Source organism: Drosophila santomea, chromosome 2L, assembly GCF_016746245.2.
Source record: "Drosophila santomea strain STO CAGO 1482 chromosome 2L, Prin_Dsan_1.1, whole genome shotgun sequence".
NCBI lineage: Eukaryota > Metazoa > Arthropoda > Insecta > Diptera > Drosophilidae > Drosophila > Drosophila santomea.
The window spans coordinates 15,597,947-15,621,634 of NC_053016.2; the positions used below are offsets into that span (position 1 = coordinate 15,597,947).

General features: G+C 43.4%; 2 protein-coding genes across 4 annotated transcripts in view; both read right to left on the minus strand.

Moving 5' to 3' along the window:
- Positions 1-23,688, minus strand: part of LOC120458622 (rap guanine nucleotide exchange factor 4) — a 38,525-nt gene that overhangs the window by 14,518 nt on the left and 319 nt on the right. The window contains exons 2-5 of one of the 3 annotated variants that reach the window (XM_039646336.2): positions 22,193-22,456; positions 21,968-22,119; positions 18,055-18,197; positions 17,892-17,986 (exon numbers count right to left, since the gene is read on the minus strand). In XM_039646336.2, coding sequence (XP_039502270.1) covers positions 17,892-17,986; positions 18,055-18,197; positions 21,968-22,002 — 273 coding nt within the window. In that variant the 5' untranslated portion in view covers positions 22,003-22,119; positions 22,193-22,456. Of the gene's footprint in view, positions 1-448; positions 592-655; positions 887-14,078; positions 14,620-17,891; positions 17,987-18,054; positions 18,198-21,967; positions 22,120-22,192; positions 22,457-23,688 lie in introns of those variants that run through there. The other 2 variants (XM_039646361.2, XM_039646370.2) reach the window with 2 other exon arrangements.
- LOC120458649 (cytochrome P450 6a2) lies at positions 4,710-6,470 on the minus strand. The gene is made up of 2 exons (XM_039646381.2): positions 5,307-6,470; positions 4,710-5,236 (listed from the first exon to the last, which is right to left on the minus strand). The coding sequence occupies exons 1-2, from the start codon at positions 6,406-6,408 to the stop codon at positions 4,818-4,820; spliced, it is 1,521 nt and encodes a 506-aa protein (XP_039502315.1). The 5' UTR covers positions 6,409-6,470; the 3' UTR covers positions 4,710-4,817.

Consider the following 23,688-nt stretch of genomic DNA (forward strand, 5'->3'; position numbering starts at 1 on the left):
ACTCTTTAAAAATAAATAGAATACCCGAATATTCCACTAACTGAGAACATTTCCAAACAATTGGACTTTAATGATGACGACATTGAGGAAATTGAATCAAAGCTGTTTGCAAATTTGTATGCTCTATAAAGTCACCTTTTATTGTAGTAGTAGCTGAAAATACTTAATGCTGATCGGATTTCTTTTCTGGGTTCAGATTTTACTCTTTTGAGGATCCTCTGGGATATTACTTTAAAACGTTTCAGAAACATGGCTATCGCTGTGGGGTAATGCGGTTATTGCCAACTTATATCTGCGGATGATATGGAGTCGAAAACACGGTTATTGCACGGTGGTATGGTGGTATCAACGATTGGGATGGCTCCGGTATCTATAGCCGTGTGTGAGCACGTATTTTTCTCGTTTCGTTTTCTTTACATAAATGCGGGGTTGCAATGCAATGTTTTACCTTTGCATAATGTCGCGTTGATTGCTCCACGTTATACGTACAACTGCGACGAAATAGCATTTTCCCTCCGCTCACTGGAGCCGCCAGTGGAACTCAGTTTGTGGATTTTGGACACTCGGGCAGTTTTGCATATTCAAATGCAGCTGAGCGACATTTGAAAATATGTATAAACAGCCCACAAAAACAACGAAAAAGGCAACACGTTACCCGGCTTAAATGGAATTGTTGATGGTTTGGCGTGGTCTGTTGGCCGCTGCTGCTTTTGATTGCAGGTTGTGGACGTGAGCTCAAAATAGCGACCTCCCACTAACTAGGCTAAAACGCAAGCACGCGCTGCCAAAAATATATGGCCAGCATTCCGGACCCGCAAGCTCCACAGCTGCCATTGATAAACGACTTGGACGCGTGTCACTTCGGGCCTCGATTAGCCGCTCTTTTAGCCAGCTTCCCAGCCAGTTTCAGTTTCAGTATCAGTACTCGAGCTTTTGCAACCGCGCGGCAGCGACTCACATAGCGAACTGAAATCGAAGTAGATGGCAACTGACGGCGGCAACTGAGCAGCGGCTGGAAGTCAGCGGAACTGGCAGAGACTATGTTGCATGTGGCCGGCTTTTGTGCAACGCGATGTTGCAAGCTGCTCGAGTGTGGCCAACAGCAACAGCAACAGCAACACCTGCAAAATCAGCAGCAGCAAATTGGAACGTTCTGTGTTGTGACAGCTCAATTGACCATCTATGTCCCATAACTGACTGCCAAATATTAGTTATCAGAAAAGGAATCCGAGAATGGGGTGATTTATGTTACTGGGATTGGTAGATACATCGTCATTTCTCACACTCGTAGGTGTTCATATGAATTTTTTGCGTAGCTCAACAATTAATTATCTTAGCTTCTACCAAAAAAATTGTATTTCATTATTTTCTTGGATAATTGCCACTCTACAATAACAAACAAGTAAATCTAACCAATGTTATAATTTCATTGGCAGTTTCAAGCAACAAGCAAACTTAACTTAAGAGATAAAATTGCTTGCGAGGGCATCACGAAGTCGGTGTGCAGCTGCCTCATCATAGCGATATGCTGGCATGCAAAAACAGCCTTTGGTGACGTTTGGTGCATGCAATTAATCCGCGCAAGAGTTCCGGGCACAGACCGTGGCCATGTCCATGTCCATGTGCATATCCATGTCGGCGGACATGCTCGTATCCATACCCACAGCTAAAGCAATAGCGATAGCGATAGTGGCGATGAAACCTAAGCCCTGTCCCTGGCCATGCCACATGCATTGTTTTTTTGGCCAGTATCCCACGTCCAGTCGACTTTTTGTTTACTGGCGCGCTTGAAAAACTTTTTACGGACATATGAGCACGCTTCCGTCCGTCGCAGTTGCAATTGCTGATGCTGATGCTGATGCTGATGCTGCTACTACTACTGCTGCTGCTGCAACATTTGATGCTGCTGCAGTTTGTCTCGCATTGCAGCACTCGGGCCAATTCAGTTGGGCAAACAAGGATGTGGACTTAAGTTTGGGCGATGGCGATGGCGATGTCGATGCGAGCGACTAACGGTGATGGTGCTCGGACTAATGGAATTTCAGATGAGATGTGGCTGGTTGGGAATTGAAAGTTTTCGGGCCAAGCAACCTTAAAGTTGTGGCTTTAAACAGTTGAAATACTTTATGGCATGGGTTGAACAACCTTGACACTTTTATTTCAGTTGTGCTTTATCTTCATGTCGGTGGTTTTCCACTTGTTTTGTATAGCCGCACTTGTTTTTTTTCCGGGCTAGTAATTAAATTTAGTTCGCCCTCCCACAGCGAAGGTAGGGCTAAGTGCCAGACCAAGTCAAAGATTGCTCACACTGCTCACTGTTGGATGCTCAGGCAGCGTGTATCCGCCAGATACAAGTACCACCTATATCATTCACATATTCGGCCGTTTGAATAAATCACTGACTGCGTTGTTTGTCCAATTAATTATGCTAATTAGGTCATCAGTTATTAATTGGAAAATATTCACTTGTTTGTGGTTTTTAATCCGCCTAAAAGTGTATAAACGGTATCTATAGCCGGATGATGAGCTAGTGGCCGTAAGAGAGAATATAATTATTTTTATAAAAGTACATTTTCTGTTCCTATACCCGTTAGAGCCGCGCCCATTACACCGCACAATTTAAATGACCCTGATTTTCCCAGCTTTATGCACTTGCCTCAATTTCCACGCGTTGCATGCGGCTCTGAAGTTAGATAAACATTTCCCTACCTGCATAGTTTAGAGAAGATGAGATAATACTATTCCGTAGGGGCATAAAATACATTTTGAATGTCTGTTCCATTTTCTGCGTAACAGAACAGCCGAATATACAAAAAAACAAAAGAGAGAATGCTATAGTCGAGTACCCGGACTATAAGATACCCGTTACTCAGCTGGTGGAAATATCAACATTTTCTAAAATATCGGTAGAAATTGGTAAAAAAAAAATAATATAATAAAACAAAAACAAGAAAAAACGCTGTAGTCGAGTTGCCCGACTATCTGATACCCACTCAGCTAGTGGATGTGCGAACGAGACTCTTTAAAACTGACCGTTTTTGCCGGTTTGTGAGCGTTAGAGTGGGCGTAGCAAAAAGTTTTTTGGCAAATCGACAAATTTACAAGACTAACTAAAATGTGAAAAAATATCTACACATTTTTCAAAAATGTGGGTGTGGCAGTTAGGCAAAAAGTTGTTTTGCAAATCGGTGAGAATTTACAAGACTTATGAAAAAATATTAAAACATTTTTTAAAAGAGTGGGCGTGACAATTTAAGGCGTTAAAGTAATGGGTATAAAAATCTATTAAAAGATTACAATATACGCATATAGACGAGGATTGTTCAATTGCTTTACTTATTGAATCGTTCGTCAATGCTGGATACCTTTCTTATGTGCATGGAATTTGTTCTATTTGAAACGTCTACATTAATGTTCAATAGTACTCAAATTGCTTACTATAAATTACGCTTCAGGAAAAAAAAAGATGGACTGGTTAGCATCATAGACCGGGAAATTAAATCACTTAATAGTTATTGAAACGAAAACAGCTTCCTAGCTAAAATAAGAAAAATACTAACAAGCTTGCCATTGAGAATTATAACTTTTTGCTAATAAAAATTGTTCTTGTTCAGGCTGTCCACATGAACGTCGAGATTTCAGGAACTATATAAGCTAGAGAGTTGAGATAAGGCAATCAATTTCTAGAGGCGTAGACGCAGCGCAAGTTTGTTGATCTATGGTGTAACAATGGTTCGCCCTTCCAAAAGCTGAGTAACTGGTATCTGATAGCGGATTCTCTTGTTTTTGAGTACATTCTTATATGTAGCAGTGTTATTTAATAACTTAGCTATTTAACATGATAACACCATAAAACTAGAAGAAGAAATATATGTATGATAAGTGGTCAAATTCATCCACCACCTTACAAGTAATCTCATATCTTTGACAATCGTGAAATGTTCGACGTGGTGGAGTTATTATTTTTTTTCTACAGACATATGTACATACTGTTTAATAAGGTAGGGCTTACCTCAATTAGCCGACTCGTGTTGCATGCTTCAGCGCCGTATTTTAATTTGGGGTTTTCGCTGCCACGGTTGAGCAACCTAACGAGTGTGCAATGAGGTATGCAAAACATTACAGCGTCTGGGAATAGTAATTAATTTCGCTCAGCTATTCAAAGGAAAGTCATTGACTTTAACATTAAAACAAGAGTGAATGCTTTAGTCGAGTTCCTCGACTATCTAATACCCGTTACTCAGCTAGTGGAAGTTGCGTGGCAGTTTTCGGCGGTTTGTGGGCGTTGCAGTGGGCGTGGCAACACGAATCAACAAACTTACGCTGCGTCAATGTCTCTAGAACTTGTGTACTTAATCTCAACTCTATAGCTTCTATAGTTCCTGAGATCTCGATGTGCTATACACTTTTTATGGTCGGAAACACTTCCTTCTGCCTTATACATACTTTTCAACGAATCTAGTATACCCTCTTCCTCTACGAATAACTGGTATAACTAGTGAGGTAGCAATTCGCGTGGCAAGTTGCCACTTTACCAAATGCAATTTATGAACCTGCTAAACTGATGGGAACAACATTCGTCTGAGTTCATCTGACACCAAGTCTATTTAATCATCTAAACACGAGTGAGTGCTTTATCACAGGCCAATAAGTGAATATGGCTGAAAAGGTAAGTTACAAACAAAAATATATGTATCAACAAATATGTATGTATGTACATATGTAACAACGAATTGTATTTAATAAATGAACAGTCTTACAAAACAAAAGTCTTAAATATTGCATCACTTTCGTGAAGTGGAGAGAGAAAGTGGAGCTTAGATGCGCTCCACGCGCAGGTAGATGCCCCCAACGGAACCCAAAACTACGGAAAAGGGGCTATACTTCAGTGGGATCTCTGTCGTGTCGCAGACGGATAGCCTGAACCGGCTGATGATCTGAGCCAGACCGATGCGGGCTTGCATTTGGCCAAACCGCATCCCGATGCAGTTCCGCGGTCCGTCGCCGAAGGGCAGCCACTCCACGGACTCGCGGGCGGCCACCTTCTCCGGCGAGAAGCGCTCGGGATCGAAGGCCTCGGGATTCGGATAGAGATCCTCATCGCGGTGGTAGGCACACGCGGGGATTAAGATCTGGGTGCCCTTCTCAATCACTAACTTTTCGTGGCCCGGCACTACGTAGTCGTTAAGGGCCTTCCGTTCGAGGTGGGGCACCAAGGTGTAGAGCCGCAGGGTTTCTACACAAAGATATTGGGTAAAACCAGTTAGAATCTCTGTTGGGGTTGTGTGTTGAGAAATAACTCCTACCTGAGATGACCTGGTCCAAGTAGGTCATGGCCTTGATGGAGTCATAGGTTAGCTGCCCCTCGTGCTCCTCCAGCACCGTTTGGATCTCGTCCCTCAGCCTGTCCTGGATGTCCTGATTCTGGGCCAATTCATACAGGCAGTAACTCATAGTCGAGGAGGAGGTCTCAAAGCCGGCCACATAGAAGACGAACACCTGGGCGGCCAGTTCGCCGATGTCCATGCCCTCGATGACCTCACCATTGTCCAGGGTGGCGCGACCTTTCTGCTTCAGCTCGATCAGCAGGTTCATGAAGTCGTTCCTCTTGAAGTTCTCACGCTCCCTGAGGGCAATCGTGTCGTTGACAAGGCGCATGAAGAACTGGTGGACGTCCTCTGGCATTATGCGCATTCTTAGCCTGCTGGCCAGCTTGGGAAAGCTGAACATGAACATGGTAAGCAGTTTCCCGTGACGCATCTCGGTGAAGAACTTCTGTCCCATGGTGCGGAAATCGCTGACAGGGGTGCGCAGTGTGTTGCACTCAATGCCAAAGGCACAGGTGCCAATCACATCGGTGGTGAATCTGGCCATAAGCTCCTTGATCTCGAGCACGGCTCCGTTCTGGGCGGCGGGCACCTGCTCCGTGATGACCTCAACGAAAATCTCGGACACCTTGACCACCGTGGGGAACATGAACTTCATCTTGCCCGAGGTGAACGTGGGCGTCAGCCGCTGACGCATAGCCTTCCACTTCTTTCCGTCCAGGTTGAACAGGTGCTGGGTGAGCGGGTCGTCGCGCCCGTTGTGGAACTGGCCGCGATCGGCGAAGTTCGAGAAGTCCTTGATGAGGATGTTCTTGGCCAGCTTGGGGTCCATGATGAAGGCGGCCGGCTTGTGCAGGAAGTAGAAGCCCACGAAGGGATTGCCGCTGTTTCGGTACTTGTTGTAGTAGTCGTAGAAGAAGTCGTGCATCACCCGGTCCTTTCGGAACCCGACCATGTTGCCGTACAGTGGGTGCGGTGCATCGTGTGGCACTCCGCGGCGACTCCAGTAGTTGAAGTTGCGGTGGTACAAGTAGGCCAAAAGCGAGGAGATCGCGATCAGAAGGTATATCAAGACAAACATGTTGCGTAGCTACTCCCGTTTCGCATTCGTCGTGCTCGACCTGCGACGATTTACTGATCGCCACAAAATGTTCGTCCACTTTTATAAGATTCCATGCGACTCACAGGCACGTCGGCAGCATGCATGCTTGTTAGCTAAAATTCCTATCACCATGACTTGGCTGTTTTGTAGTTGGTAGTCATGATTACAGACTCGTCGATAATAGCAGGCACTTTCCAACCGATTTAAGAGCACCTTCAAAGAGATATCCAACCGCTGCTCTGTACTAATGCTCGCGAATTAAAATATAAACAACTGATAACGAGATTGTTGTTAAACAAACCGGTTGGTGTTTCCGTAAAGAATGTTCTATCAGGTTTACTCACTCATTTAATATCATTCGGGAGGGGTGGCAGACATAATTTACATAAACATAATACATCATTTATTTATTGGAATTAAATTTATTTATTTATTCTCTACTCGTCAATACTTCTATCCCTCTCTCTTTTAGTAATGGGCACTAACACAATGTGTGATAACAATTAGTTCGGCAAGAGAACTAAGATCACTTTCTCAAAAATACTTTAACGTTCACTTGACGACATATTAAAGTAGATAACGATATTGTTGTTGAACTGGTGTGGCTGCTTTAAAATATTGTATTCGCAACGGGTCGTATTATTTACGGCGTGCTGTAAAATTATATTAGGTATAACGCAGTTTACATAAATGCGTAGTAAAATGGTCAGGGAACATATTCCGAAAACGTTGGGACTGATTTGATTCTGTAGTAAGCTAGGTAAATCTTAAATATCCTAAATATATCCCACATCAATATTCCAAATGACAAGTCATTTAGTGCGAATCTAGCAGTGTTGCATTTTAATTAAAAAAATAAAACCAAAGACTCTCAACTGTTTAACAGAGTTTCGTTTGAGCATTTTTTTATATAAAATTTTTGATATTTGAAAAAACTTTTTTCAAATATTTAACAATGAGAATTGATTTTGTTCAATTTCACCACCCGACAGAAAATCATCAAAAAATGTCAATAACTTCCTTTGTTCGATACTTAAAACAAGAGAGAACGCTAGAGTGGGCGTGGCAACATGAATCGAAAAACTTGCGCTGCGTCTATGTCTCTGGAGTCTGTATGCTTAATCTCAACTTTCTAGCTTTTGTAGTTCCTGAGATCTCGACGTTCATACGGACGGACAGACGGACGGACAGACGGACATGGCCAGATCGACTCGGCTATTGATCCTGATCAAGAATATATATACTTTATATGGTCGGAAACGCTTCCTGCCTGTTACATACTTTTCAACGAATCTAGTATACCCTTTTACTCTACGAGTAACGGGTATAACAACTGATAACGAGATTGTTGTTAAACAAACAGGTTGGTGCTTCCGTAAAAAATATTCCATCAGGTTTACTCACTCATTTGATATCATTCGGGAGTGTGGCAGAGTTAGAGGTAATCAACGTTTTCTTTATTTATTTATTGACACTTTTTTTACTTTTCAATACCTCTCTCTCTCACTCTCTTTCGGTAATGGACACTAACACAATAGGTGATAAACAATCAGTTCGACGGGAGAACTAAGATCTCTTTACAAGAGGATCAAAATATTAAGAGAAGATAACGATATTGTTGTTTAATTGGAGTGAGTGGTTTTAAATATTGTATTCGCATCGGGTCTTATTGCTAATTAAGAGTCACAGCAACAGCGTGCTGTAAAATTATATTAGGTATAACGTAGTTTAAATGCGTAGTAAAATAGTCAGGGAACACATGATCCGAAAAACTTTGGGACTAATTATACCCGTTAATCGTAGAGTAAAAGGGTATACTAGATTCGTTGAAAAGTATGCAACAGGCAGAAGAAAACGTTTCCGACCATATAAAGTATATATATTCTTGATCAGGATCAAGAGTCGAGTCGATTTGGCCATGTCCGTCTGTCCGTCCGTCTGTCTGTCCGTCTGTCCGTCCGTATGAACGTCGAGATCTCAGGAACTACACACAACCGCCAAAAACTGTCAGTATTGAAGACTCTCCGTCGCACTTCCACTAGCTGAGTAACGGGTATCAGATAGTCGGGAAACTCGACTATAGCGTTCTCTCTTGTTTGATTCTGTAGTAAGCTAGGTAAATCTTAGTTATCCTAAATATATCCTAATATATCCCTACAGAAAGTCATTAAAAAATGTCAGTAACTTCGTGTGTTCGATACTTAAAAAAACAATAGTTTTAAGAACAGGATATGTGAAAGCAAAACCGTCGTCACTATCTTATTTCCGTTCCCTATCTTTTGCTTACCTATTTTTGAGATAAAAGAAGGTAAGCTTTGCGTTTACAAAAGGAGGTAGTCGCACTGATCTCTGTGTTTAAAGGCTGATAAAGGCCAATGGTTAATTCGATTACATTTTTATAATGATAGCTTATCTAAATTACCCCGGCCCCATAATTCTGAGTGCTTAACGCCCCGTTTAAGCTTTAGGTTAGTCGTTCCCCGAGTCGCGTTCTCAAAGGATATAAGCCGATTAGGATGTGCATTTGTGCACATCCTCACATTTGTGGGGAATCCCCTTATATTGTCGGTGTACCGAAAGCGGGAACACAAACGCGATTATGGTGGATTTATTTTATACAATTCGAGGGCCCAAGGCAATATTGACCTTGTGCATTACTTATCACAAGTTGCGAGACAGAATCCTTGTCTGGAAGTGTCCTTGGCTGTCTTTGTCTTGAGCTGTGCGTGTTCCTGTGGCTTAGATGGGCAACTGACACTTTTAAGTGTGGGCTGCAAGTGGCGAGAATGCGTGTCATCCTGCCGATCCAAATCAAGTCCAACTGCCCGACCTTGAGGTGCCCCGTCTCGGCCCACATGGGTCATGGTTTTTCTATACTCATCCGCATTAAGGTGGGAAAACAAAAGTTACGCAAAACGCGGCGTTCTTGGCATAATGAAACGCGCAACGAGAAGAAAGGAAGGCAAAAAGTAGCGTGTACTTATGCGCTAAATAAAAATGCAAATCTAAATGCTGCAAAGAGCCGGCTGAGCACACAAAGGAAACCCCACGCCGACGGCTCACAATGCAGATTCTTGAAGAACGAAGAACGCGCTCGAGGGCCCTCTAAGTCGACATCTGACTGCCGCAGTCTCTGGCGGATTGTTGTCTTCGTGGAGACTGGGAGATGGCTTGGCTAATTGCAGATGCATCTCGGCTGAATCTCGTCTGCATCTCGCGGACTTCTTGTAAACAGTCGCCTAATTGTTAGCTCTGCAGATGTGTTGCGCCCCGAAGACACACAGCTCTTTCGATTGCAAATGCAGGCGGGAGACGGGGCAACTCGAGTCCCAGTCCCAGTCCCAGTCCCAACCCCAATCCCCTAAAGGCTGGGCACAGCATGAGCGAGCGCCTTGAATAAATTAGTTTTATTTGTGTCTGGAAGTGGGGCAATCTAAACAAATCGTGAGCGGAGCATGGGACTCGGCATTTCCTGTGGGGTGACAACCGTAATGTCGCGTCTGCGTATCATGTAAATCACAGGAGCAGCCGAAACGAAGAGGCGCAGGTGGGGGATTCCCTACCCAACCTTTGAAGCATAATCAGCACAAGAAGCATCTTGGTAAATTTTACTAGGCTTTAAGCTTTCTGAGTGAGCATTCGAGTGTAATAGAACCCACTCCAGTTAAGTACTCCCTAGGCAGCGGCAATAATTAGCAAGATTCCACTTTGTCGCTGGATGACAATGGCGCATTTCTCCGGCGGGATTTTTCAATCACAACCAGACTCTTGGAGCAGCGGGATGATGGCTGATTGAATTTCTGGGCTGACATATTCGAGCCGTGATTCTGATTGCAATTGCTATTGTGATGGTGATTGTGTGGCATGTGTGGCAGCTGCTGCTCCGTATTGATTCGGTGGTGATTGTGTGCCGTGGGCTTTGTTTCATCGCAGCTTTACTGTCTTCGGCGGAAGCCATAAAAAGATGACCGGGTGTGATGTGGTGACAAGTGCTGGGTCACTGTGTTAAAAGAGAGAGCCCGATGGGGCTCTCCATCAAGCGAGATGACACAGATTGTCGTCCGAACACCGGCCAAGTTGCAAATTGTTGACTTATGCTGTTGCAAGACTGCAGAGCAGTCTACTGGCAGTAGCTGCCACCCAGATCCACTTTTACGGGAGGGCAATAAAACGCTCGCTTGGAGCAGCACCGTGAATATGTTTTATGTGCTCAGATGCCCAGATGGCAGCACGTGGCGTATACGCACTTTAAACCAAAATTGCCTTTGTGCCGTGAATTTAGAAGAGGTACAGAGCAGAACTTTGGGCATATAAATGACAAAGCCATTTGTAATGAAATATTAGGGCCGGCAGTAAAAGAAAAAGCTGGAGCTGGGAGTTGGATAAATGGGCCGGAAAACATCAGCATTATACCTATTCATTATGCTGCTGGTCTAGGCGGAGGCGGATTTACTCTCGCATTCCAGATCGTGGGCGAAGCACGAATTTTATGGACGCACAGCACATAAACATGATGCGGTCCGCACATTTGGAGAGTGGAGCACATGGCCCGAAGGCAGAAGGAAAATCGATGCCCATATGACCAATTGTGCATCCAAAAGATTTGGCCGCAAGCGAGGCGATGTAGTTTTAATGGCGCAGGTAGCAGACTTTAAATGGATTAAATAATTCAATTATTCAAATGGAGTCGCACTCACGCATCAAATTCAATTTCCTCTCAATCGAAAACAAAGCAAATTAATGCTCTATGCTTCCCGATTTGGCAAATCTAGTTTTGCCCAAAAATAAATTCAACTAGATTTCCACGATGACAACAGCACATCGCGATTGCTCTTTTTGGGCATGCCACCGAATAAGAAATGTGTTTGATTGTGAATAAAAACCCTTTCAAGTTGTCACTACTGAAGTGGTTGGTTGGTTGGCATGCTTGGCTTTTGCTGGCAGTTCGGCTTTAAGCCACAATCCCAGAGTCCCACGCTTTTGGCCACTGAAATGTAAATTGGGCAAAACGCAACCCGAGCTAACTTTTCCCATTGCTGGCAGAATGGGGGAAAGGTCGATAAGAATATTGTTTAACTCAATTCAGCACGCGAATCTGAACTCGGCCGGATTTGTTGATAAAAAGTGAAAGTGGAAAGTGGAAAGCGAAAAGGCAACAGAACAACGATGGGAGTCGATTTGCAGACCCAAGCAATCAAATTGAAAATTCTCCATTGTGCCAATATTGATTTTGCTCGCTGCATAAAGTTTATGCTTCTAAAAGAGAAATTCCAAGTAGACCAGGGAAAATTCGCATCCTAATTTCCTCTGTGATAAGCAAGAATTCTCAATCCGTCTGCGATTTCAAGAGTCTGTGGCAATGCCACTTTCTGTGGCTGCCTCATTCTGACATTTTTTGCGTCTGCTAATTCGACGCCTTTGCCTGTGGAGTCGTGTGTTGCGAGCTTTATCTTGTTCCCAACATATTATTTATGGTAATCGACATCAAATGCTGCCATTAAGCTTATTGCCATGGCAAGCGGCAACGGCAAAGGCGTTTTCTGACATATTTTAGCTGTTTTTGTTGGTTTCAGTGCTTCTGCTATTTATAGGCTTCCAACGCTAAAAATATTGGAATTCTGCATGAGTAAATTCTAAAAACGTGAAAGTACATGAGCACTTTTAGACGAACCTTTCTATACCATATCTAAACCTATACCATATTTCCCGATAAAGCTTGTTACAAAAGGATAATGTTATGAATATAAAATGAAATTCATTGGTTATATTAAAATTTGTGTACCCTTTAAATTTCTTTTTTTGTTTATTCGTTTGAATATTTAATATCTATTCATTGTTGTATTAGTTATGTAAATTTCTCTACATTTTCCAAAAATATTTTTGACACGCCCAAAAACCACAAAAAACTGTCAGTGCTGAAATTTCTCTTCGCACTTCCACTAGCTGAGTAACGGGTATCAAATAGTCGTCGATAGCGTTCTCCCTTGTTTAAGCCTAAAATAGCTAATAATTTGTTACAGTGTAGGCGATTTCTCATATTCGAAGCGTTGAATTTTTCAACGCGAATGAATTTATGACAAGCACGTCCCTCCGCCGAAGATCTCCCTCTCGTTTGTCAGTAATTTGTTTGTATTTCATATTTGATTTTCGTTATGTACGCGACGGCGAGGGGATGTGTATCTTTTGGCACCTTATCAGCAGATTATTTGCATAATTTGTGAATATTTATCGAATCGCACATTGGCCTTCTGCGAATCGTTGTACGAGCTTATCTGAAGAGGCAATGGCGAGAGATAGCGATTAGAAATCTCCTTATTCCGCTGAAGCGTGTGAGCTCATTAAATTATTCCAGAGTTGCTAATGGAAAAACTCGTGCAATAAAAATGAATTTATTGCATTTTTTGGCTAATTTGCTATTTTAAACTTATTTAATTACGAACTTTTCCCGTGCTAATGCGAACTTTTTAGCGAGCAAGGAGTAAACTGTGGAAATGGGGAGGTGTCTGCTGATGGATAATTGCCGCAAGCTGAATGTGCCCCATTTTATTGGCTGCTTTTATAAATAAATAAATATTATGAAACTACTCTTATCCTGATTAATATTATCATGCACTCACCCCCTCACATGCATGTACGTATAAACATTTTATTAGGGCCCGGTAAAACTGCTTCTTAGCCGCCCACTCGAACTCGCTCCTCCGCCCAAGCTATTAAGATTATTAAAAGCACCTTGATCTCGGGAGAAGGAGTTTCCCCGGGGCTCTGATGCTGTTGCTCCGTGGCACGCAGGCCGAACTTATTGATCCATAAAGAGTATAAAACACGAGCAGTATTTGTGTCTCACGAGGCGATGAGGTGGGCGGATACTAAACTGAAGGAATATGTGCATGCGGCTGATCTTTGACCTTTGGCAAGGTTGTACCTCCACTTTCTATTTCAGGCCCAATTAGGTTGCAGCAACTCTCTGTAAGAAGTGCCCCGCTAGACATAAATCTCAATATATTATGTACACAGTGCTCATCGAGAGTGGGCCATGTCTTCATCTGCAGAGGTGTTTCCCTCCCCGGGCATTATCAATCTTTCATCTTCTCCAGCATTTGTTATACTGGAGCTCCCCTACTTGAGCACATATTTATGCATTTTATTGGCTCTTGGCTAACCTGGAGCATCATCAATCATCTCGATGGCTATTCAACTGCGATCTACTCTGCCTTTTGTGCTTGTATTTGTTATTTGGACGGGCCGTCATAAGTGGTCCACCTGTTGGCCGCCGACGGCCGCCTGTCCACCAGATTGCCAATAATTTTAATCAATTATGCAAATCGCATTTATTGGTTGATGATAAATGCGAACCTGTGCATATATGTATGTAGATTATGGGAGAAATGAACCGAGCGGAGCTATGTTTACAGTCGGTTTTAAGGAACCATTACTCATCTTTCCGGAAGTGCTGTGTGTGCCCACTCACATTGCTCAGCTCAACTAAAGTTTTCACGTGGTGCTAACACACATACATATACCCATATAAGAATAAACCCATTCTGTTCTCATGTTCCCCACAACTGTCTTACAAAACAGTTCTTTCCAGATAACAGGGCGATAAGAACCCTAAGTATGGGTCCAATGCAAATACAGATACAGATACGCACCAGAAAATGTTCGCTGCTCTCTTCGCTGCAACCTTTGAGCAGATTTAATGAATGAAATCAACTTGAATTACGTTCCTCCATATTGCGGCTTTGTTTCTCACTTTATTTGTTTACACACACTGCAGCTGTTGAATCACCAGATTGGCAAGAAATGTGTTTTCGGCTACCTTGCTTTGTTTCGCTTTGAAGGTAATAAATTTTTAACACAATTGCATTGCATAAACAATTTCAAAACTGCATTGGGAACGGGCCTGTTTACACTCCGTTGTCGTGTCGATTACATTTTTGGCCAATAGCCAAGCACTGTGATTTAACTGGTTTACTGCGACTTCGCGAACGCCCGCGCGCGAATCTTTCAGCGCAGCCCACGCACTTTCTGCAGCATGGCCAACTTGAAGATACTCGAATCGTACGGGGAAACAGATACGGATGGGCTCCAATGGAGGTGATGCAGAGGTGTAAATAAAGGTACAGATTCAAACCGAGCCAAACCGAACCGAACCGAACCGAACCGAAATGAACCTCTGGGGCAGCGATCGAGTTGTGCGCTGCTGGAGAGCTCGGCACGTATTAATTTCTGCGGCAGCGCTAAAGTATCCGAAAGATACTTTCCGCTGGTCGCGCACCAGCGCACATATCCACATATGTGGGCAACTTCGCTGCCGGCGTAGCCAACTTGTTTGACAGCGAGGTAAACACAACCGGAGCACAAATCTTCCTCGCCCCGTCCCCTCTGCATGTTTATATTTACACTTCCCCAAAAATGCAGATGGAATGGGACGGATCTCGGCCGATCTCGTGATCTCGATGCGAGGTCAGATGCGCGACGGGTGTCGTTGAGTTCAATGAAGTGCTACAATTTGTCGTCTCAAGGGGCAGTCTCGCTCGCTTATCTGCATCCGACTCCTCGGTGTCTTCAAGTTAGACAAAGATCTTGGTATATACTGAAGTCTGAAATGCTGAAATTCTGACATGCGAAAGCCATTTCCCCGAGCTCCAACTGCCAGCTGCCTGTGCGAAACTGTTTAGTCAACAAAATGATTGGATTTAACAGTAACATTAGTTAGCTCTAACTGATTCTAGCTGATTCTCCCATCGAAATTGGACAAGAGCTTAGATTTTTTGGCTAATTAAATGCTGCGCCGAACGGGGCCACAAACTGTGTGAGTGAATGAGGCTCGAGAGTATCTGCAATTTGTATTTGCTTATTCTAGCAGGCGGCTCTAGACCAAAACCCGAATGCTTCCGCTTTGAGGTGTCTTGGCGGAAATGGCTCTTTCAAATCAAATGTTTTGTGGCTTGGGGCCACAAAAGAGTGCCCCACAAAAGAGTGTGTGTGCTCTATTTACGCCGAGAGTTTTCATCCAATTATTTATGGAGTTGCTTTCTCCGAGCGTGGGTCGCACAGATCAAACACCTACGAATTGTCTGAACTTGAATATCGATGCTGCGGGGTCACCAGGGTGGCCGTGGCCCCAAAAGAGGAAGCTCCGCTCACCTGCACCTAATGATCCATAATTACAGGTGGGCAAAGTTTCAGTTTCCAAAGCATTTTCATTAGTTTGATGGCCTTTCTGCTAGGGATGGCCTGCCCGGGCGTTCCGGCTCTAATTATATAATCATTTTAATTGGATCCGGCAATGTTTGACGTCGACACACAACAAAGATTAATCGCGCTTATGTCGGCGGGTCAGGAGACAAGAAGTCGAGCTAGATTGCGCTGTATCTTGCAGATACACCAAAACTCGCCACATGCAAGGTCGAATGAGTGGTTGGGGCTGGTATCCCGAATGCATATTCCAATCCAATGCAACATTAATTCAATTATAACTGTGATCTGCAGGTGGTGCGCCCACACTTGACTTTGGGCTTTTCACTCTGCCAAGACTTTTATGAATTACTTGCAATTTGTATCTGCTCCAGCTCGCATTGCATTAGTCCCTAATTGGCTTCATCACGTGAGCATAAAATTGGAAAACCAAGAAAAAGCGGAACTTGCACCAAATAGCAGTCGGCGAAGTCTTGCATTCTCACATAAATTTCTTTCAGAAGCGGCACTTCTATTTTTTATTAATTGTGGGTCTATTGATAGGCCCCTTCTTTGTTTTGGGCAACTAACTCGCTTCACTAAGAAGACACCTATGTATCTATCCGGCTCTGGAAATTGGGCTGTGCGTGCCGCACGCCACGTTCATTCGCCAAATTTCATAACACTCGCCTGCAAACGAAGTGTCAAAAACAGTTTCATAGGCCCAAAACACCGTGCATTCGCATGAATAATGTATTATGGTATAATTGCGGGGGCTGCCCACGGGCGAATCCATTCCGGCTTTTTCCAAAGCCAATCAGCCGGAAAAATTATACAAACGCAAATAAAAGGCAGCCGGAAATTCGGGTCAGCAAAGATGTTAACAGGAACGATTCGCTTTGAGAAACCGGTGTGAAGGAAAAGTTGTTTTATGTAGGGAATCGATAAAAGTTGAATGCTGATAAAATTTCTTTTGGTTTTTACATCCATGTTTTAGAATAGATTAAAATAAAAAGAACAAAAAGTAACTTTATAGCTTATACATAATAAAATGAATAAAATAATCTCTTCTTCAAATCCTATACTAGTTGCATTCAGGCAGCTTAAACAGAAACCGGAACTAGTACAGATGATGGCAACAAATAATATATTATATATAACGCGATTTGTGAAAAAGTAAGCTCTTTTTCGCAATATATCACCAAACAATGACATAAGGTTTAGAAAAGGAATTCCAAGGAGGAGACCATTAGACTTCGAACCAAAATTAAGTTAAGATGTGCAGTTACGACTTAATTTTATCAGAAATGCCGAGATCGTTACGTATGTAAAAGCGATGCAGAGAATGGCGATGGTTCAAGGGATTTTCCTCATTATTAGATCACTTGCATTAACCCTTTGCTGGCGATACTGAAAAGGACTCTGAAAGGCACTCTGCCCACACTTGGACCACTTGCCACCGGACCAGTACCAGGACCATGGACTGCAATTTTCACTGCCACATACTCGTGAGGTATGTGGCCACAGCCAGCATACGAGTATTAGTAAGCTGAGGTCAGGCATGCTGCCACTGTCGTGCCCCACTTAACCATAAATACTAGAATTTCGATTGCAGCCACTCGTGCAAGAAGGGCACCCGAGCAGCACCACACTGGGACCCAACCCCTGCCCCACTATTCGGTTCCAATTCGCAATTCGGACCATTTCAATTAGCAGACACCTCCCCGGACTGGGCCATCCAAAGGAACTCGGCCGTGGCGAAACACAGATGGATGTGGCGGCTTCATATGCACGTATGTAGTACAGTGTACACATGTACGATACTCGTGCATTCAGAACACTGGGCTGGAAAAAACTGCTGGCCAATATCCGGGCGGAAATTAATGTTGCTGTGGCAAGCACAAAGCCAGAAGGAGGGCAACAGCGAATCGGAAAAAAATGGAATGCCACAAACCGATATAATTCGCCGGGGGGGAACGGGAGATGGGAGCGGATACACGTCCTTTCTCCGTTGTCAGCAGTTCCTTTTTCCTGCTGCTCACGTCGACGGATGAGGATGGGGGGCTCAGACCGCAGCCAGGCATGCCCCCATTCGAGGCCTCCTCCCCCAGGCCCAAATCCCCGGAATATTGAGCATGCACGGCGGATCGGATATGCAACACGGCGGGTACGCCGAGTAATCACTATCAATTATATTGCTCAGCACGCGCATTGTGTCGCACTCGGCGCCTTGGTGCCTCCTGTCTCCTGACTGGTAAGGACTAAGGACCTAAGTAAGGACTTACCTTGCCATCGCCATCGGCATGGGCATGGTATCGCACCTCCAGCGATCCGCCGAGCACTGCATACCAGAAGCGTCCCTGCTCTCCGGCGCGGAAAACTGCGGGAGGAGAAGGTTTGGGTTAGCTATCTCCGTGGCATACTTAATCCCCGCAATCTAGCACTCACGAGTCACTCCCTTCTCCAGGTCCTCGTAGAATCCGCACATGGCCAGCTGCTGGAGCGCAGATCCCGGAAGGCGACACAGGGGCTCCACGCGACGCAAGCGGCACGAAATCAGCTCCACATCACGCAGGTTTCGGTCGCAAGGACTAAAAATTTGTTTAAAAACGGTTAGACATTATTGTTGTTATTAAATAAATATATATGAAACTGGAATTGTAGATTATATGTGATAACTTTTTGTCCAAGTGGTATATATTCGATGAATACTAACGAAGTTTCCGATTTAGCCGCACATTTGTCCCATCTCGGGAACTATAAAAACCACGCTCATTATTAAAAAAAGAACTTTGTCTAATGTTTATAAAGCTTTATAAAGCTTAACAATAATAAGCTTAAATAAAGCAGAACACGTTCGTACAAATTTGTATTGCATTCAAGTTTACATTTCGACCTTTAATTTGGATGCAAGTATTACTATTTACCTACTTTAAACAAACAAAGAACAAATAAGCAAAAGGGACCTTTACTAAAGAGTTTAAAATGCTCTTATGAAATTGCGAAAACAAAAATAAATACGTTTAAAGGACTCTGAGAAATGATTCCATCGTGAACTCAAAACAACCGAACAATAGACTGCGATGAAGAAAAACGAAACCCAAAAAAGCGGAAAAACGAGTATTTTGCATTTATAATTTACTGACTCTATGAAAAGCACTTCCCTAGGATTATTCTATTTTCGAATTCGGACAAGGTCATAAACTGAATAAAAATAAGGAGAAATGGTAGCGCAAAGTATTAGTTCAACAATGAACTGAAATTAAAAATTCCAGTGTCATTTGTGCTCGGATTGTGCACGCATTAAGTATGCAAATTATATTTTTTGTCTGTCTGTGTGCGAGTCAATTGAAAAATGAATAAATAAGTATAAGAGTTTCCGGGCAAGAATGTGCAGGAAACGGAAGTCCAGCCAGAATAATGAGAAGAAAGGGAGGGAAAAGATGAAGCAATGAAAGTGAAGCGTCAACTAATTGCATTTAAGAAAAGTTTGCAGTCAAATCAAATCAAAGCAGTTCCTAAATTCAAGAAGTAAAACTAAGTTAATTTTAAATAATAAAAATTATATCACTCTTGGCTGTATTTTGCTTAAAAAATATTACCCATAGCAAGGCATACTTCCGTAAAATTGCAATATAATGTTTTAACATATCTGGCAGACAACAAATTGCTCCTTGCTGCCGTGCGGCATGTTTCCAAAAGTTTTAGAAAATGTTCAGGCGAGCTCCCGCCCACCATAAATCCCCAGTACCGCCCACACTGAAAGCCCCACCCAGCTTCCGCCTAATTAAAAATTCCATAAAATTCAAAAAGAGCGGGTGCGTCTTAGGGAAGGGCTGACCTGGGCAGACAAAGGCTGCCTGCAGTCAGAAATAGAACCTACTTTTGCCCCGGCCGGGCATCATCTGCATTGAGGGCTACTTTTGCAGCGAGGCGTCTACTTTTGGGCGCAACTTTCATCTGGCTGCTAAGGGTGAGCTGTTTTGCCGGCTCATGCATAATTCATTCACCAGTAGAAGCGGCAAGAGGGGGGCCACCAACCCCAACCGTTTCTGCGCTTGTCGTTAACCAAACAGTCAGGTCCTAAGTGCTTTTATGGGGACGGGTACAGAGGTAGGTGGTCCAAAGAGCCGGAAGCGCGTTGGGGAGCATCCTAGGCAGCCAGCGCCAGCTCGTTGTTTATTATAATGGTTTTGCGGTTTTTAGGCACACGCCCGAAAGTTTCGTTTCGGAATTTTGTAATTGCCGTGCCGGCGATACGTCAGTCTTAAAGTTGCGAACATTGGCGGGAATTCGCTCCTCGCACACATTAAAGCTGCTTCGGCACACGTGGCGTATGATTAATGTGCGGCGGCACTTGTGAGTAAGACGGCGTTTCCTTCGCCGGGAAGGGGAAGCCATCAATATCAATTGCTGTCTGCTGGCTTTGCCACTTCACGCCCTACGTTCTGCGATTACCAAGGATTCTTCGTCTTACAGGTGCGCTTAAGCCCAGATCGCTCTTGATAAGCCAAAATATCGTGACTTGCCCCTCGTGGCTGTGCCATTAATTCTGCCCAAATTAAATCGTTTATTTTGTGTTCGGGCTCTACTTCACTAGCAGGCCATTTGTTTTAGGTCCATAAGGAGCGAGGAAAATCTGGATCTGCATGCTGCACGCCAGTATCTTTGGGCGGGGCAAACAAAAGGCAGCGAATTGCAAATATTTGGGCAGGCACAAGGCAAACTGTTAGCTTAAAGCCCTTGCCAGCTGACCTTTTCTTTTTTAGCTGCCGGTCGCGTAGTCAGTCACATGTGTGCCCGCTAACCCCTGACCCGTGACCCCTCACGCACTTGTGCGAGTGCTAGAGAAGCGTTTAAGCGTTGACAGAGCGTGAAATTTGAAGAGATTGTCCTGTGATTGCTGCTGTGGGCGTGGTATAGGGCGGTATGGGGCACGCCCCATTCAGATAACACCAATGAAATATAAGGCCACTCTGCAATAATAGAGTGTGCCGCACAACTGAGCAGTCGGTGGATCGGTGGGTCGGCGTGGCTAATGGTAATGGTGGCATCGAGTGTTGCCCCCGATGAAATCCAGAAGTTTTCATGAAGTGGTCGTTCGGATGAATGTGTGCTCGATTCCCGGCCATTTACGCTTTGGCAAATTGATTTAGACACTTTGAAAAACAAAGCTGATCTCAACGTTGAATTAGCTCAGTTCGAGTTTAACTTATGCTGAAGTAGTGCACACTCACTAATATAATATTGCTTCTAACGTACTTGTATTAAATATTAAACACGGTAAGCTGCAATAGTAAATGCTGTGGAAATTGCATGGTCTCATGAGAGACACATATGAGTAATGCACTAACCATCTCTTAGGTTCAGTGTTGACTATGGCAACGATATATGTATATTGTGAAATAGAATATAAAGTGAAAATTAATAGAACATTTAAAATCTGTTTTTATTCCATTAATATAATGTTTACACAAGACTAAACACCATCCAATGGCACAGCGCATATTTACGTTAAATGGTATTCTAATTAAAACCGCGAAGCCTTTAACATAAAGCCAGCATCAGCCACCATACACTTAACCATCAGATAAATTATATAATTTTTAAAATTTTAAAATTATTATTTTAACAGGACGGAAAACACGTTTCTAGTGAACTTATAAAAAAGGGAAAATTACTTTATATGTCATTAATTGAGTTGGTTTATTCATAACGAATTATGGCGAGTAATTCAATTACCTTTATTTTCATCAAGAAAGATATAAATGTCATAATTTACTATTGACTCCTCTTTAAAGTCATTTTATTTTACGGTTTTCATTGTCCAAATCAAGAATTATGAAATAATTGCCGTGCAGAAGACGGCTCATTGAGTCACAGAGAATTGATATCGGGATTTATTAAAGCGGATAATTCGTGGCAGGCCGTGTCCACAATGCGGATGGATTGGCCACTTGCCAGCCGTCAAGGATGAAGGATGATGGGGCACCCAGATGTTGGTTCTTCACAAATGAATGTAGAGCATGACGGTAACATTTTAAAATGTTTCGCTTCTCGTTTTGTTTGTACTCCACGTCGAGCTTTTTGTTCAACTTACACGCACGTCAATGTGTACTTCGGGAAAACAGAGGAAAGCAGCTTGTGCACTCAACTGGGAAATGCCTTAAAATTTAAGTAGTTGCACAGTATTTGAGAAAGCATTCTAATTCAGCTAAGGAAACTTTCGGAGTAAAAAACTTGATAATTTAATGTAAAGTTCCCCAAAATCGCTGCTTGTTAATTACGCAGCTCATTCAAAAAATCGAATTAAATTCGCTCTTCTTTACCTTAAAAATCTGAAACCACTAATTTCACTCACCGTTTGTCCATTGCAGTTATCCATTCCATCGCCATGTTGACTTTTTAATTAAATTTTTAAATCCTTTGCTCGTTTAGTTTTCACCGCTTTAGCAATTGATACAAGTTATGAACAGCACATTCCACAAACACCGAGCCAAATAGCTGCCGCAACTTTGAGCAGAGCGAGTCCAAAGTTGTGCAAATTAATTCCGTGTTGCGGGCCAGAAAAGCGAAATCAAAATACCTGGTAATGCTAATGGTAATGGCGGCCCTCGCATTCAGTTTGCATTCACCTCAATCCGCGATATGGCCGTCAATCTGCGATTCCCTTTGAATTCGACATGCCAGATGGCGCGGCCCAGCGTGGCACTCGGAATCCGCTTTTGGGAGCGTTTAAGCGAGCTCTTTTCGAGTTGGAGCCGGGGTTAAGTGAACGTAACTCGTTGATTAAGCGAAAGTTTGGACTGAAATAGATTTCAGTTTGGCTGGCGACAAGGATTCCGAGCAGCTGCAAAGTTAAATTGGGCGAATGTGAGTCCAAATCCACTACACTACATAGTAGTCGTAAGTGTAAGCTAGCCTTGGGATGTCGGACTCTAATGTAATTTATATAAAATGCCAGCAGCAGATGTAAAAGTTTCCCCTTTTTTCAGATTTTTTCAGCTACATAACTAATGTGAATTGCTATTGTTGGACTTGCCAAAAAGGGTTTTCCCCACTGCTGACAGCTGCCCTGTGTATGTTTATGCGGGGGGACTTGTGGGTATCTGTGTCCCCTAGCAAAAGCAAATGTTATGAATAAGCTTTGATGCCAGTGCTCGAATGGCGGAGGGAGAAGAGCGGGGGAGTGGGGAGGGGACCAACAAACTGTCGGCGCACTAAGCACTAATCTAACAATAGATTTTCAGATAACAATAGATTACTCCACACACGGCGTATACTTAATGCGCTGTCTATAGGCACACTAATTTCGTAGAATGCCCAAATCCAGATCGTATGGCATGCGAAGGCACGATCTCCCCGCGAATTCCCTTGGGTGCTGAATTCGTTACCGGACCCCGTGTTTACCCATTCGCTGCACTCTATATCTGTATCTGTATCTGTATTTGTATCTGTATCTGTATCTGTATCTGTATCTGTATCTGTATCTGTATCTGTACAACGTCTGCGTTTTTCGATCTGCGTCAATGGGAAAAGCTTAATTTATGGCAACCCATCAGAATTGCAGTGGCTTTTTGTCAGCGAATTGGGACTGGAGGAAGACACCGCGAAGGACCATCAGCTCGCATATGAATAATTAAGTATCCGCCACCTTGGCCAGCGAAGGCGCCTGAATTTATGCCACGTTTTCTGACGTGTCGCTCGCTGGCTGGCTGAACGTAAATGGCGACAAAAGCCCCGGGGGTGATAAGAGTGATATTGGCGATGTTCCGAGTGGGCGACTCGATAAGCGGCCACTTTCGAACGTGTTGTCCATCCTGCCAGCCAAATGCAATTAGTATCGGGAGTGGAGGTGCCCGTTAACGAATCGAATTGAACAAGCTTTGAAATCGGGTAGGAAACAGATGTTTCATGTAATTTCCACTTTAGGGTTTCAAACTTTGTTTTAATTAAGCAGCCGAGTGAGAGCAAAACTTTGAACTACCAGAGATGGGATTTAACTTCCCACTGCAGCCGTTTCTAGGCGAAAAACTTAGCCATTTAGCTAGCTGATAGAGCCAAGAATCACAATGAGTCGAT

Coding starts and splice junctions, on each gene's coding strand:
- LOC120458649 (XM_039646381.2), bottom strand. CDS start 6,408: ATGTTTGTCTTGATATACCTTCTGATCGCGATCTCCTCGCTTTTGGCC. Junction 5,237..5,306: donor CTTGGACCAGGTCATCTCAG/GTAGGAGTTATT, acceptor ATCTTTGTGTAG/AAACCCTGCGGCTCTACACC.